The sequence below is a fragment of the Dipteris shenzhenensis genome, chromosome 11 (genome assembly GCF_047967505.1).
Source record: "Dipteris shenzhenensis isolate YYH24624 ecotype China chromosome 11, Dip_SZ_1.0, whole genome shotgun sequence".
Classification (NCBI taxonomy): Eukaryota; Viridiplantae; Streptophyta; class Polypodiopsida; order Gleicheniales; family Dipteridaceae; genus Dipteris; species Dipteris shenzhenensis.
Window position 1 is genome coordinate 3,372,841 of NC_141606.1, and position 13,442 is coordinate 3,386,282.

Genomic DNA, 13,442 nt, shown 5'->3' on the forward strand with positions numbered 1-13,442 from the left:
GGATTGTCATTGGACAGGTGCGGGTTTCGTCCCATCAGTTGAGGATCGAGGCAGGGAGAACTGCAGGTATACCCAGAGAGCAAAGGATATGCATGCTATGCATGCTGGAGGTGGTTGAGACAGAGGAGCATTTTCTTGTATACTATGAGATCCGGGGGCGATACCACTGTCTCTCCCTGGAGGGGGAGGGGAGTGGCTCGCCCACTATCACGACTAATCAATTTCCGTGACAAGGTCTGCATTGGGCTCTATCTGATGGAGATGCGCCGGCACAGGGAGATACTACTGCGGCAGATCAGAAAGCAGCAAGAAGCCGCTAGACCACAGGACATAGAGGTTGACCGGACATGCTGTCGCATCACAGACTTCAACACAATTGAGTCATCTCAAGGACACAGCGAAGGAGGAGCAGAGAAGGAGCTAGCTGATATGAGGGTAGCTTAGATCAGCCGAGAGAGCCGACACGGTACCACAGAGAGAGGCACGCAGAGACCTTGCACGAGAAAAGAGTACCATGAGCATATTCTATTGAGGTCCACGACCTATCTTTACTCAGGGGGGGTCGACAGAGACGAGAGGTCACTCTAGACATAGCCCAGAGAGTTCAGAGATCGAGACCACATCCCCCGCCATAGCGTGAGACAGCTCGACAAATGCAGATACGAGATATTCTCACAGCTCACCAAAGAGCCATCACTGTATCGGGCTTCGGTTTTGAAGTCCTAGCTCCGTGACTGACTTGATTCACTTTGTACTTGGCTGATTCTGATCATTATGATTTTGCTAGTATAGATTAGTACTCAGCAGTGGGCCCTAGCGTGCCCTTTGCTCCAGCCCATTGAGGCTTGTATGAGTCTATTTTTCTGTGTGCACTTTGTCCCATAGGCCCATGAGGCCTCCCGCAGACGTTGATACATCTCTCTCTCTCTCTCTCCTCCCGCGGACGTTGATACATCTCTCTCTCTCTCTCTCTCTCTCTCTCTCTCTCTCGTCACACTTCCGTCCATGCACAACTCTCACAGAACAAAGGTGGGGAGGGCTGTTATATCAGTTTGTAGGATTAATGCAGTGCTCCAGATGATGCCCTAGCTTCAGCATACTCGTAGACTCAACACCTATTTGCAGGGTGATGGAACAAGCCTGCATAATAGTGATAATGAAGCAAGCCTAAAAGATAGATGATGAAGCAAGCATTGATGAGCAAATATATGATCGAAATCAAGATGGAGATGACCGCCAACAAGGTAAGGGATCTAGATGTGCTTACACTTGATTCTTTCAGGCATGCAAGGACAGATTTCGAGGAGATGAGTATCAACCATTGTATGGTCTCCATCAAGAAAGAAAATTTAGAAGACCACATAGATGATAGCAAATGATGAGTAAACTTACACACAATGGCGAGGAGCAGCTTGTGCAGCAAGAACAAAATATGAAGGAGAGTTTTAATCCTGAAGCTCCATCGTAAAACATTCAGGAGCATGATAATGGGGAATATGGCCACAACTTCAGCAAGCAGGGAAAGCAGCAGCAGAAAGCTGAGAAAGAGAAGCAGCAAAGCGGGGTTAGCAGCAGGGAGAAGGGACAGCAGCAAGCAAGGATGTAGGAGCAGAAGTGTGGCAGAAAGCAGCAAGAAGAGGAGGCAGGTGGCTGCAATGAAGCAGGCGGGGGAAGGGCAGCAGGGAGGTGGGGGAGGGCAGCAAGGAGGCAGCAAGGTGGAGGAGGAGGCAGGGAGGAAGGACGTCCGAGATTGGTCAATTTTGTTGCTGGTGGCCACCTCTTTTTCTGCCCCCATTTTTTCAGTTGTAATCTGATGGCTGGTCTTTCTCCTTCAGTAATTGGTTGTTCTCTCTTTGCTAAAGATGGTTGTATCCGCATCCTCTCTCCCCCTGAATTCTTTTGCAGAGATTCTCAGGGACCGAGTTCCTAACCTGGCAGATGAAAATGCAGCTCAGAAGGCCTTTGGGAGTTTGTTTCTGAGGACAAGGAAACTCCTCCAACAGCATCCACAAAGTTCAAACCTTGGAAAGGATAGCTGACCCTTTTCAGCCTGAAGCAAATGGAGGTCAAACAAAATCTGGCAATTGCATGTTTCATCCAATTGCCCCCTCCTTGTTGTACCAAAGCAGGTTTGAACAATGTGTTTGACTATTTTGTTGTCAAGGAGCTGGACTTTGGTGTATCTAGAGACAAGGAAAGATTATGAGACCATGTAGCAGGCCTGATTTCAGATTATTTGGCTGTTCGGAGGCTAGATGCACCATATTTCAGCAAAGACATCATCTTTGGAAGACATCCGAAAGATATTTATGCTAGCATTGAAGTATTGGAGGCCTATGTTAGTCTCGTATGTGAACTCTAGATCCATGGAATACTAGGAGATTAGAGAAACTTATGGAGCTGTTTGAGTCCAAATACAGCAGCTATAATGAATGACCAGGATTTTCAGTTCTTCACATTTGGTAAGGACAGCATAACCAGAGATGCAATCAAAGACATCTCATTGAAGCCACCATGTGGGGTATATAGCAAAGCAGTCAATGCTTCCCATGGGAGAAAAGTGGACACGAAAACACAATGGGGTGTATAAAACAAAAATCATGGGGACATCCGAAACTTATGTGATTATGGAGCTTTGTGATGATGAGCATGCTAGGATGGATTACCACCCACATGACCCAAAACCCAAAGGAAAAAGAATATATCACATTTCCTTTTGACCCTGGTGTTATGCATGATGGAGTATGTAATTTTTTACAGCAGAGGGCCTTGGTGCCTAAAGGAGATTAAGTTGAGAGGAATTGTTACAGTTAACATCTCCTGATGTAGAGTAGGAGTGAGGGCCTTTGTTGTGGGTGTGCCTGCCCTATGTGAGGCTAGAGATGGAGGGGTATGACTGGGTCTCTGTATACCAAGATATTGTGGGGGCTATAACTTGGTTTGTGATGATTGGCTACCCCGAGGGGCTGCGTACGAGTCCGGACCCGAGTCCGGACCCGTATGGCTCTGTTCTGGCCATGTTCCAAGGTTCTTTGGACCTGCCCATGTGCCACTTGGAGTTGTGTTTGGCTGCACCCAGCTAGGGCTAGCATGGGGGGCCAACCTGGCCACCCCTGGTCAGCAAGACCAGGTTGGGTTACTAGGCCCACTACCCAATCTATGAGTAGGGGAAGAATGGCCTCTTTGACAGCCTGGTCGGCCCTCCTTAGTATCCCAACTGGAGGGGGGCTGAGGCTATATATAGGCCCCTCTTCCACCCATTGTATCATCTCAGTTGTGGAGGTTTTGCCCAGCAGTAGAGGGTCTTTTCATGATATCCCTTGCAATCTCTTTCTCTCCCCATTGTGCGGTGTGCATAATTTCCAGGAGTTTCGGAAACAGGGAAACGGAAACGAGCGGGAAATGATGTTTCGGAGTTTCGGCCACTAGAAGAAACTGTGGAAATGGAGTTTCGTTTTTTAAGGTTAATAATATATATAATTATCATTAATAGATATGTCATACATATATCATTAATGAAAACATTACAAAGATAGTACATACATCTTCAAATTTCACAATAACTTATAACTTCAGATAATTCAGAGTTCGGCAAAGCCGCACACGCTACATCAATTATCATAGATGATAGATCATAAATGACTAGTCTGGGGCCTAGGCTGAAGCCTCATAAAAGTGAATATAAAACATGATTCATGTCACATGACAAAATCCTTAAAATAAGTACTATAGTCTATGCTGTAGCCAACACAAAACATGATCCATATCGGATCCAAAAATCTGACAAGCAGCATCATGCATGCTCCAAGAATCACTTCTCAACATCATCGGCATCCATGGTGTCATTTGTCTCCTCTGACTCCTCAATGTCAGCCTCAGATGAAGATAAGAAAGCATCCTGCTCCTCTGGCCCTGCTGAAGGGGAAGCCCCTTGATCTCTGCCTCTACAAGCGGGTGGAAGAGTGAGTGGTGCGGGTCGATGCTGTCAAATTCTCATATGGTAAGGAGTACATATCGCGCTCATCCTGTGGGATCTCTAGAATGAACTTCGCCTTCTCAATGTCGATCTTGTCTACATTCACCTGAGAAGGCTCCGGATTCTTGGCATTCCTATCAAGGAGCTGGAGGTTGCAATGACAAAATACCAACCTCTCTAGCTAAGAGGTACTCAATCTATTTCTCTTCTTTGTATGGAAGAGTGCCAATGTGCTTCAATTCCTCTCACATGGACCAAACCTGCAATCTTGAGAGAGCACTCGATGGCAATGTGTTTCTGCACACATAATTAGAATTAGAATTTGGAATTTAGAATCAAGTAGAATGTAAGTTGTAACTCACATTGTACTATGTTGCATCATGCATCATGCATGTAGCTAAAACTTCAGTGTATGGGTAGTGAATTACTAGTGTGGGAGCACAATTCCCATACTTCTCCCACCATGACACAGGCTGTAGCTAAGTCTCTCGACCAAAGCTCCCCATATGGTTGCGAAAGGCCAAGAGATCATCCTCTATACAGCCCTGCATGTACACATCACCATGGGTCACTGCCCTAATGTATGTCATGAAGCCATCATCTAACTCCGTGTTCTCATATTGCTCCTCATTTCGCCATACAAGATGAATTGGTTTGTGAAACCAATGCCATCGCTTATTCCACACAGCCTTGATCTGCTCAATCCTTTAAAAAACAAACCATGGACAAAAAACAAGAGTCAAGAGCCAAGACCAATGTAAAGCATCAAGACTCAAGACTCAAGAGTGAAGTAAAAATTTACATATAAGGAAAAACATAAGGAGACTTACTGCTCTCCTCTCAAGTTTTGTTACTTGTTAAGAGACTCTCAATCTTATCCATGTACTCATATAAAAGGTCAAGTGCTGCCCTCCATGTCTGTAATGCGCAAGGTTGTGTAGATCGGATTGGAGCCCCTGAGAGGCCCCGATGGTTTGGATTTGAGTACGTTGAAAAGAGAGATACCTCATGCGCTCGAATGACTACTCAGTATCTTATTCTCTATATGATCCAAGAGACTGAGGTTTTGATCAAACCCTCAACCTCTACCCACCACTCCTCTCTCATGACAGCACGCATAAAAGCTCTTGCCTTAGGGCTCTCTCTCTCATCCCACTTCAGCCACTCATCTGAATACACAATGCGTACCAACTCCCTACGAACTCACAGGAGTCTCTCAAGCACAATAAACATATCTGCAAATTTGGTGGTTGTAGGCTGCAGTAGCTCAAGGTTACTATAGGCCCGAAACATGCTCAAAACTTTTGGCCTCTTCTTCACAAATTTTACCATGCTTTATGCAGTGCAAAAGATGGAATCAACCCATTGTATTTCACCTATGTTGTCGATCAATAAGTCGAGGCAATGTGATGCACAAGGGATCCACACAATGGCTGGAAACTCATCCTATAGCATTGAGCCCATAGACTTGTAATTGCTCCCATTGTCTGTAGCTACCTACACAATATTCTCAGGCCCTATTTGCATGATAGCCTCTTGTATATGACCCCAAATAACTAAACCGGTAAATGTGAGACCTGGGAGGGAGGCATCAATGGCTTTCAAAAACATAGTGCCTACACAGCAAGACACTAAAACATTGTACACATTCCGCCTGCGTACATCTATCACACAATATAGTGCAGCCATGCTTCTTCCATATTTCTGTCAAGGGCTCTAGCTGCACTTCTATGCATGCTCTATTCCGCTTGAGCTCACGTACTCGCAAAGCCTCAGATGAAGGGCCTTCCCACTCACATCCAATGTGGCTCATGGCTCTCATGGTCTTCCTCCATTGGTTTGTCTTGGCCACATGAAAGGGAATGGCAAACCATACAAACAATTGGGTGAGCTCCCTAGTGTCTCTGCCTGCTTTTGAAAGCCAGCTTGGATGATGGCCCTTTGTATAGAATTTCTAGGTAGTGGAGGAGTGGCTCGTCATACATCCTCTGGCAAAAGAGTCCTCTTTGAAGTTTGCATGCATAGCCGACATAGAGGAAAGGAGTCCTCTTTGCATGCATTGCCGACGTAGAGGAAAGGAGTTCTTTTTGCATGCACAGCCCACATAGAGGAATGGCCACTCTCTAACTCTATATCTCTGCCCCTCTTTGCTGCCAGTGATTGACTTGCAATACCTTCCTTGTCATTCGATGGCTCCACAGAATTTGAATCTTTGGGAACGCCCAAACGCTTTCGCTCCCATTCTTCAAGGCTCTCCTTAACATCTTGAGGAACATAGGGGCATGGCCCTACGTCTTTGCTTGGAACATGGGAAGATCGTCCTTCACACGGGTGACACTCCCCGTTTTTTCTATCCCACAGAATTTGCATTTCCACTTTTTAGAACCACCAGACCACTCATAGCTTCCCATTTCTCTGCATGTTTCCAAACTGCATCCGGAGTCCGAGCCATGTAGGTTGAGGGTAAGGGCTGAGGGGAAGGGCTGAGAGGACAACAAGGAGGACAGGAGAGGGCAAGGGCTGAGGAGACTAAAGAGAAGAGTTCAAGAGCTGATGAGAGCAAGGAGCAGAGGAGAGGGCAAGGAGGAGATGAGAGGAGAGCAAGAAGGAGAGGTGGGAGAGGAGAGCAAGGAGGAGAGGAGAGGGCAAGGAGAGAGGAGAGGAGAGCAAGGAGGAGAGGCTGGAGAGGAGAGCAAGAATGAGGGGCAGCGGGCTGAGAGGGGAGCTGTAGGATGAGAGGAGAGCAAGTAGGAGAGGCTAGAGAGGGGAAGAGCTGTAGGTTGAGGGGGCTGAGAGGGCTGAGAGGAGACAATCAGAGGGCCAAGCAGCATGCCGGAGCGAGCACAGAGAAACAGCATGGCCCAGGGAAGATGCAGATTTGGGGCAAAAAGTGCCCCTCCATTATGGTGGTGTGTGTTCTTTTGTTGTTCAGCTTCCACTGCACCCTCACATTGTATCAGAGCAAAAGGTTGACTGAAGGCCAGAGTCATGGTGCGCACTAAGAGGCAACGAACTGCGTGGAGTTTTGGCTTGCTGTTCGGAGGTGTTTGAAGAGTGTGAGGAGGTGTGGACTGTTCAGGTTTCTGGCAAGGGGTGAAGTGTTTGAAGGGTGTTTTCAGATTAGAGAGGAGGTGTTTCTAGGGACGGGACAGCGAAGGCGTGAAGGTACCTTAGGTTGCAAGCCTCTTCATTGTCTTCTCCAGCCCTCTCCTCTCTTCCTCCTTCAATCCCCTTCTCTACTTTCTTTCCCATCCACCCTCCCTTCTCAGTTCTACTTTCTCTTCGTTTCGAGATGTATGAAAAAGGTGTTTCTGGAAGTTCAGATGAGAGTGTTGGATCCCGCAAAGTCATCATCCATGCGGGAGCACATCGACAAGGTCTAGGAGCTTTAGCAAGAGATCCTTCAAGCAGGAAAGGAGATATCATCTAAGGACATGGCCATTACATTGCTGTCCCGAGTACTCCGCATTTTATTAATCCTTGATCATCAATGGGAGGATTACTTAAGTTGACGTGGGAGTAGTTGGTACCTATGGTGCTCGACCAGAAGGAGCGCTTTCAAAGTCCTTCCCAAGGTGGGAGCTCGAAGGCCTTGGCAGCTGAGCAGAAGCAAGGAACAAGAAGACAGATGCAAAAAAGGAAGCACTGAAGGCTTTATGTACAAGTAATCACTATGGCCAAAAAAGCACTACTAGTGGCAATGTCCTCATAGAAAAAGTGAGAGGACTAGTGGGCAGACAGAGAAGAGTGAAGCAGATTCTGTACCCATCACCTCGATTGTTCCCGCCTTCTAATAGCACGTGGCAGGATGTGTTGCCAACGGGCGTTCTGATTCCAGATGGACGATTGCTTGCTTGTGTGTGGCAGCGAAACCGACCGTACAGTGTAGTGGGGTAGGAGTTTTGTTTGAGGCAGGCTTCCAGGCAGGATCTCAAGCCATAAAACTTTTTTTAACCACTGAATCAAGTGGCCATATGCATACCAGTTTGTATTTGTTTGGTCATTATGACCTGGCAGACCTAGAAGTATGCTATTGTTCTGCTGCAGATGTTGTATGATGAGCTGTTGCAAATCCGGATGGGTCGGATGATTGCCAGTGCAGAATTCTAGCCACCGCAGCTCTTGATCAGAATGAGAAGTTGGATGCCTTGTTTCTAGAGCACAGTGGTTCATTGATTTAGTGTCAGTCTACTAGATTGGACATCAGAAGGGGCTGTATAGCTCAGTGACACAGTGACCATGCAGGATAGCGAATCTTGCAGCAATGGCAGCATGAGTTGGACTGTGATATCAGTACAGGACCGGACAATAGGAGTTTGCCTTGCAGTGAGCATGCCGTTCAGGTTTCCAGTGATCATGCTCAGACGATTCTTTTCAACAGGGGGCTTCTTCCAACAATACCTGCGGCAGTCTTCAGCGACGGTGATTCACACGATGGATTCCTTCAGATGCTCCAATGGCACACCCAGCTTCCTAGAGATGATGGTACATCCAGGAGCTGAGAGGGGGTGTTAGAGTCAGCATCTCCTGATGTAGAGTGGGAGTGAGGGCCTTTGTTGTGGGTGTGCCCACCCTATGTGAGGATAGAGATGGAGGGTGTATGGCTGGTTACCTGTGTACCAGGGTATTGTGGAGGCTATGGCCTGGTTTCGTGCAGAGCGGCTGCGCTGAGGGGCTGTTTCGGCCCTGTTCCGAGGTCCATTGAACCTGGCCATGTGCCGCATGGAACTGTGTTTGGCTGCGTCCAGCCATGGCTGGCCACCCCTGGTCAGCAAGACCCGACCCCTCAGGTCAGGTTACCAGGCCCACCACCCGATCTATGGGATCTATGTGTAGGGGCAGACCAACCCACAGGTCAGCCTCTTTGACAGCCTGGTCGGCCCTCCTTAGTAGACCGACTGGAGGGGGGCTGAATAAATAGGCCCCCCTTTCCACCCATTGTATCATCTCAATTGTGGAGATTTTGCCCAGCAGTAGAGGGCCTTTTCGTGAGATCCCTTGCAGCTCTCTCTCTCTCTCTCTCCCCACTATGCAGTTCAGTTCTTGTGGTGTGTGCTCTCTTTTGTTGTTCAGTTTCTGCTGCACTCTCACAGGATTATATAAGTCCACCTCCCCACCCTTTGTACTCACTTTTTGATGTGACATCTCATTCTCCCTCTCCCTCCTCTTGCGTTTTACTCTCTCTCTCTCTCTCTCTCTCTCTCTCTCTCTCTTCCCCCACCTCTTCCTCTCTCTTGTACCCCATCTCCTTCCTTCTCCCCCTTCCCTTCTCTCCCTCCCTTTTTCAAGTCTTCCGCTTCCCCTTTTTTCACAACGGCATCCATAAATTTCCAACTTTTGAGGTCCAATGGCTTAAAGAAATTTAATTTCTACAGATTGCAGATTCAAATATCATACTCACATTCATTTTTCACCCTTCCAGTACACTCCCCTGTCTTTCATCATTCTAACAAGAACATTCCATACGAGGGACACTAGCTGATGCACTAGCATCACCAACAGTCCAACATATACATTTCCTTCCCTTAGACAAATGAACATGTCCTGTATCTGTCACAACAATAGCTCACTGCTTGAAAATGTCTCATGACACAGGGCGAATCTAGGACATGGCTTTTGTAGGACTCTAGCTTTGAATTTATATCCTCACTTTGGGACTCACATATCCCCCATCTTGCATTTATATCCTTGTTTTCTTGATGTCTTGTATCTACCCCCACCAAGGTATACAAAATTCCGAAGCCTTTATCAAACTCTGTCCTGGCTTCCCCCAATGCTTCTTGTTTCAAACTTCTTCTAGGCCTACTGCATGTGAGCATCTACATAGATGTTAGACATCAAGACACAAGCTGTACTGTCCTTCTCATCCAATTTGAAAGGCCCATCTTCCAAGCTCCACATTACCCCACTTTTGACACGCAAGCAAAACATTAAGCATCTTCTCCACGAGGCCATGTCAACCATGCAATTGTGGTGCTTGATAGTTGGAATGATGCCCTAAGTCTTGCTCATGGCCTCAAAGTACCTTCTGGCCCTTATCCACTAGACCTGCATGACTGCAAAGCACAAGAACACTAATGAATGTGAGTCCGTCTGGGTTTATACCTTCTGTTCAAGCATATGGAAAACAAATTCATTTTCTCCTAGCTCTGCATATCGTGCAATTAGTGCAGTCCATGATACTACATCTTGAGCTGCAAGCTTAACAAACAAATTCCTTGCTTTCATGACCAAAAGGTTGCCCACAAACGAAACTCTTTCCAACCCCTTCTGGCAATCTCAACACGAATTTCCTGGCCCTTGCCAATAGCTCCTACACTGCCCTAAGCTTTCAAGCTGCAGACGAACGTGATAGCATTCGGAGACACACCCTTGAGTTGCATCTGCTCAAAACACCTCAGGGCTTCCTCACCAAGCCCATGTTCGGCATGTCCTGCAATTAGTGCAGTCCACGAGACTACATTTTGAACTGGAGGCTTGTCAAATGCCTCCCGTGCTTTTGCAAGCGAGCCACATTTGGCATACATATCAACCAAAGTGCCATCAACAAGAGGATCTCTTTCCAACCCCTTTCTGCCAATCTCAGCATGTGTTTCGTGGATGCTTGTCGTTTCAATCTCATTGTTTCAAACTTCTTCTAGGCATACTGCATGTGAGCATCTGCATAGATGTTAGACATCAAGACATAAGCTGTACTGTCCTTCTCATCCAATTGTGCTGCATGTTCAAAGGCCCGTCTTCCAAGCTCCACATTACCCCACTTTTGACAAGCACCCAAAACAGTAAGCCATACCACGAGGTCAGGTTGGACAGGCATCTTCTCCACCATTGATACTGCCTTGTCTAGTTGGCCTGCACGGCCAAGAATGTCAACCATGCAAGTGTGGTGCTCGACAGTTGGAGTGATGCCAAAGTCCTTGCTCATGGCCTCAAAGTACTTCTGGCCCTTATCCACTAGACCCACATGACTGCAAACCACAAGAACACTAAGGAATGTGAGTCCGTCTGGCTTTATACCTTCTCCTCTCATTCTTTCAAGCATATGGAAAACAATTTCACTTTCTCCTAGCTCAGCATATCCTGCAATTAGTGCAGTCCATGATACTACATCTCGAGCTCCAAGCTTAGCAAACAAATCCCTTGCTTTCATAAGCAAGCCACATTTGGCATACATATCAACCAAAGTGTTACCCACAAAAGAATCTCTTTCCAACCCCTTTCTGGCGATCTCAACATGTATTTCTTGGCCCTTGTCAATAGCTCCTACACTGCCACAAGCTTTCAAGCTGCAGACGAACGTGATAGCGTTCGGAGACACACCCTCAAGTTGCATCTGCTCAAAACACCTCAGGGCTTCCTCACCAAGCCCATGTTCGGCATATCCTGCAATTAGTGCAGTCCACAAGACTACATTTCGAACTGGAGGCTTGTTAAATGCCTCCAAGGCTTTTGCAAGCGAGCCACATTTGGCATACATATCAACCAAAGTGCCACCAACAAGAGGATCTCTTTCCAACCCCTTTCTGGCAATCTCAGCATGTATTTCTCGGCCCTTGTCTATGGTTCGCAAGCTGCCACAAGCTTTCAAGCTGCAGACATATGTGACAGCATCCGGAAACACATCCTCCACTTGCATCTGTTCAAAACAGTTCAGGGCTTCCACACCATGCCCATACTGGGCATAGCCTGCAATTAGTGCATTCCAGGAGACTACATTTCGAACCGGAAGAGTGTCCAACATTTCCCTTGCTTTTGCAAGCAAGCCAAATTTGACATACATATCAACCAGAGTGTTGGCAACAGAAGGCTCTCTTTCCCACCCCTTTCTGGCAACCTCAGCATGTATTTCTGGGCCCTTGTCTATGGCACCTATGCTGCCACAAGCTTTCAAGCTGCACACAAAGGTGACAGCATCTGGAGAGACACCCTCCAGTTGCATGTCTTGAAAACAAATCAGCGCTTCCTTACCAAGCCCATGGTGGGAATACCCTGAAATTAGTGCATTCCAAGACACTACACTTCGAAAAGGAAGCTTGTTCAACGATTCCTGTGCCTTTGCAAGCGACCCACATTTGGCATACATGTCCACTAACGTACTGCCAACAAAAGGATCTCTTTCTACACCTATTCTAGCAATCTCAGCATGTAGTTCTTGGCCCCTTTCCGCATCTTTCAACCTAGCACAAGCCTTCAGTAGCGCCACAAACATGTACTTGTTAGGCCGTACACTATCCTCGTGCATCTCCTCATAGAGATTCAGAGCCTCCTCTGATTGGCCACAGTCAATGTAGCTCATGATAAGAGAAGTCCAAGAATACTCATTCCGACAGACCAACTTGTTGAAAACCAGGAGGGCATCGCACATGCTTCCACATTCCAACAGCATTGGAACAATGTAGTTACCGAGAGATCTATGAGCTTCCAGCCCGCTTTTGGAAAGGTAGACATGCAACCGTTTGGCATACGCTATATTTTTCTTTTTTCTACACTTCTGCAAGACGTATATAAAGTTCTCAAGTGAAGGCAGCTGGGGCATCTGCTCCATAGAAGTGAAAAGTTCGCCTAAGCTCAGCATCTCCCAGCCCCTTTTGTCTTGTAATTTTAGCTGATAAGGTGCGTTCACCTGTACTCCAGACGTAACGCTAGCACTCTCCAGGAAGCTGACGCCTTCACAACTTGACAGGGCCTGACCAGTGGATGCTTTGGCTCCGTGCATTCCCTTGCTTCCGGACTCGTTGGTAAATTGAACGGAGTCCGGACTCGTCAGATTAGCCCATGAGGGAGTATTTTTAGTTCCACCTCTGCCGACCTTAACTTATGTTGCCCCTGCGGTTGCCCTGCCACCACGGTGACGTTGCTTGACACTGAAATTTTAGTCGGACTTTTTGGGTAGGCTCTACGCGTCCTGATTGGTTATTTCTCCAATGCCAGTGAGGAGCTGGTCCAATGTTCCGCCTCCAGGTAAGCCTGCATTGGACCGAAAAACGCTCTGTATGCTCTAGAGTGAAGTTTGAATTTTGCAAAAGACATAAGTAATTCAGAAAGTTGCGATTTTAGGGACCTCTTAAAGTGAATTTAACATTACCCTCTCTCAAAGTGAATTCAACATTACTCATCCCCCTCAACTCAGGCTCCTTTACACACCAAAAGGTGCCCACCATTTGGACCAATAGAAAGCCACCATTTGAGGTTTGGGCGGGCACCTCTTTACACATACAGTGCCCAAGCTTAGACCTTTTAATCCGACATTGAGTCCACATAATGCCCCTTCCTTGGGCAGGGCTGGATTCAGCCAATCACCATCCCCCCAGCTCCATACCCATCCGAGCCCTGTTTTTTACAAAAAGGGTTTGTACTTGGGCGGTGTGTAAAAGGGGTACCCATCCGTGGGCACCCATTTTTTAATGATCTCACAATGGGCAATCGGTGTGTAATGGGGGGCGTTCATTCTAACCCGCCCATGAAT

The 13,442-nt window shown here is 47.1% G+C and overlaps 1 protein-coding gene and 1 pseudogene across 2 annotated transcripts; both read right to left on the reverse strand.

Moving 5' to 3' along the window:
- Nucleotides 1-3,944: 3,944 nt before the first annotated feature.
- Nucleotides 3,945-6,428, reverse strand: LOC147896491 (uncharacterized; annotated as a pseudogene).
- Nucleotides 6,429-9,935: 3,507 nt separating this feature from the next.
- Nucleotides 9,936-12,979, reverse strand: LOC147896492 (pentatricopeptide repeat-containing protein At1g06140, mitochondrial-like). 2 transcript variants are annotated; one of them, XM_087381686.1, is made up of 2 exons: nucleotides 10,937-12,979; nucleotides 9,936-10,024 (listed from the first exon to the last, which is right to left on the reverse strand). In XM_087381686.1, the coding sequence occupies exons 1-2, from the start codon at nucleotides 12,690-12,692 to the stop codon at nucleotides 9,993-9,995; spliced, it is 1,788 nt and encodes a 595-aa protein (XP_087237812.1). In that variant the 5' UTR covers nucleotides 12,693-12,979; the 3' UTR covers nucleotides 9,936-9,992. The 2 variants fall into 2 exon arrangements, with proteins under 2 accessions (XP_087237812.1, XP_087237811.1); XM_087381685.1 differs by having other exon boundaries at nucleotides 9,936-12,979.
- Nucleotides 12,980-13,442: the final 463 nt, after the last annotated feature.

Coding starts and splice junctions, on each gene's coding strand:
- LOC147896492 (XM_087381685.1), bottom strand. CDS start 12,692: ATGCACGGAGCCAAAGCATCCACTGGTCAGGCCCTGTCAAGTTGTGAA.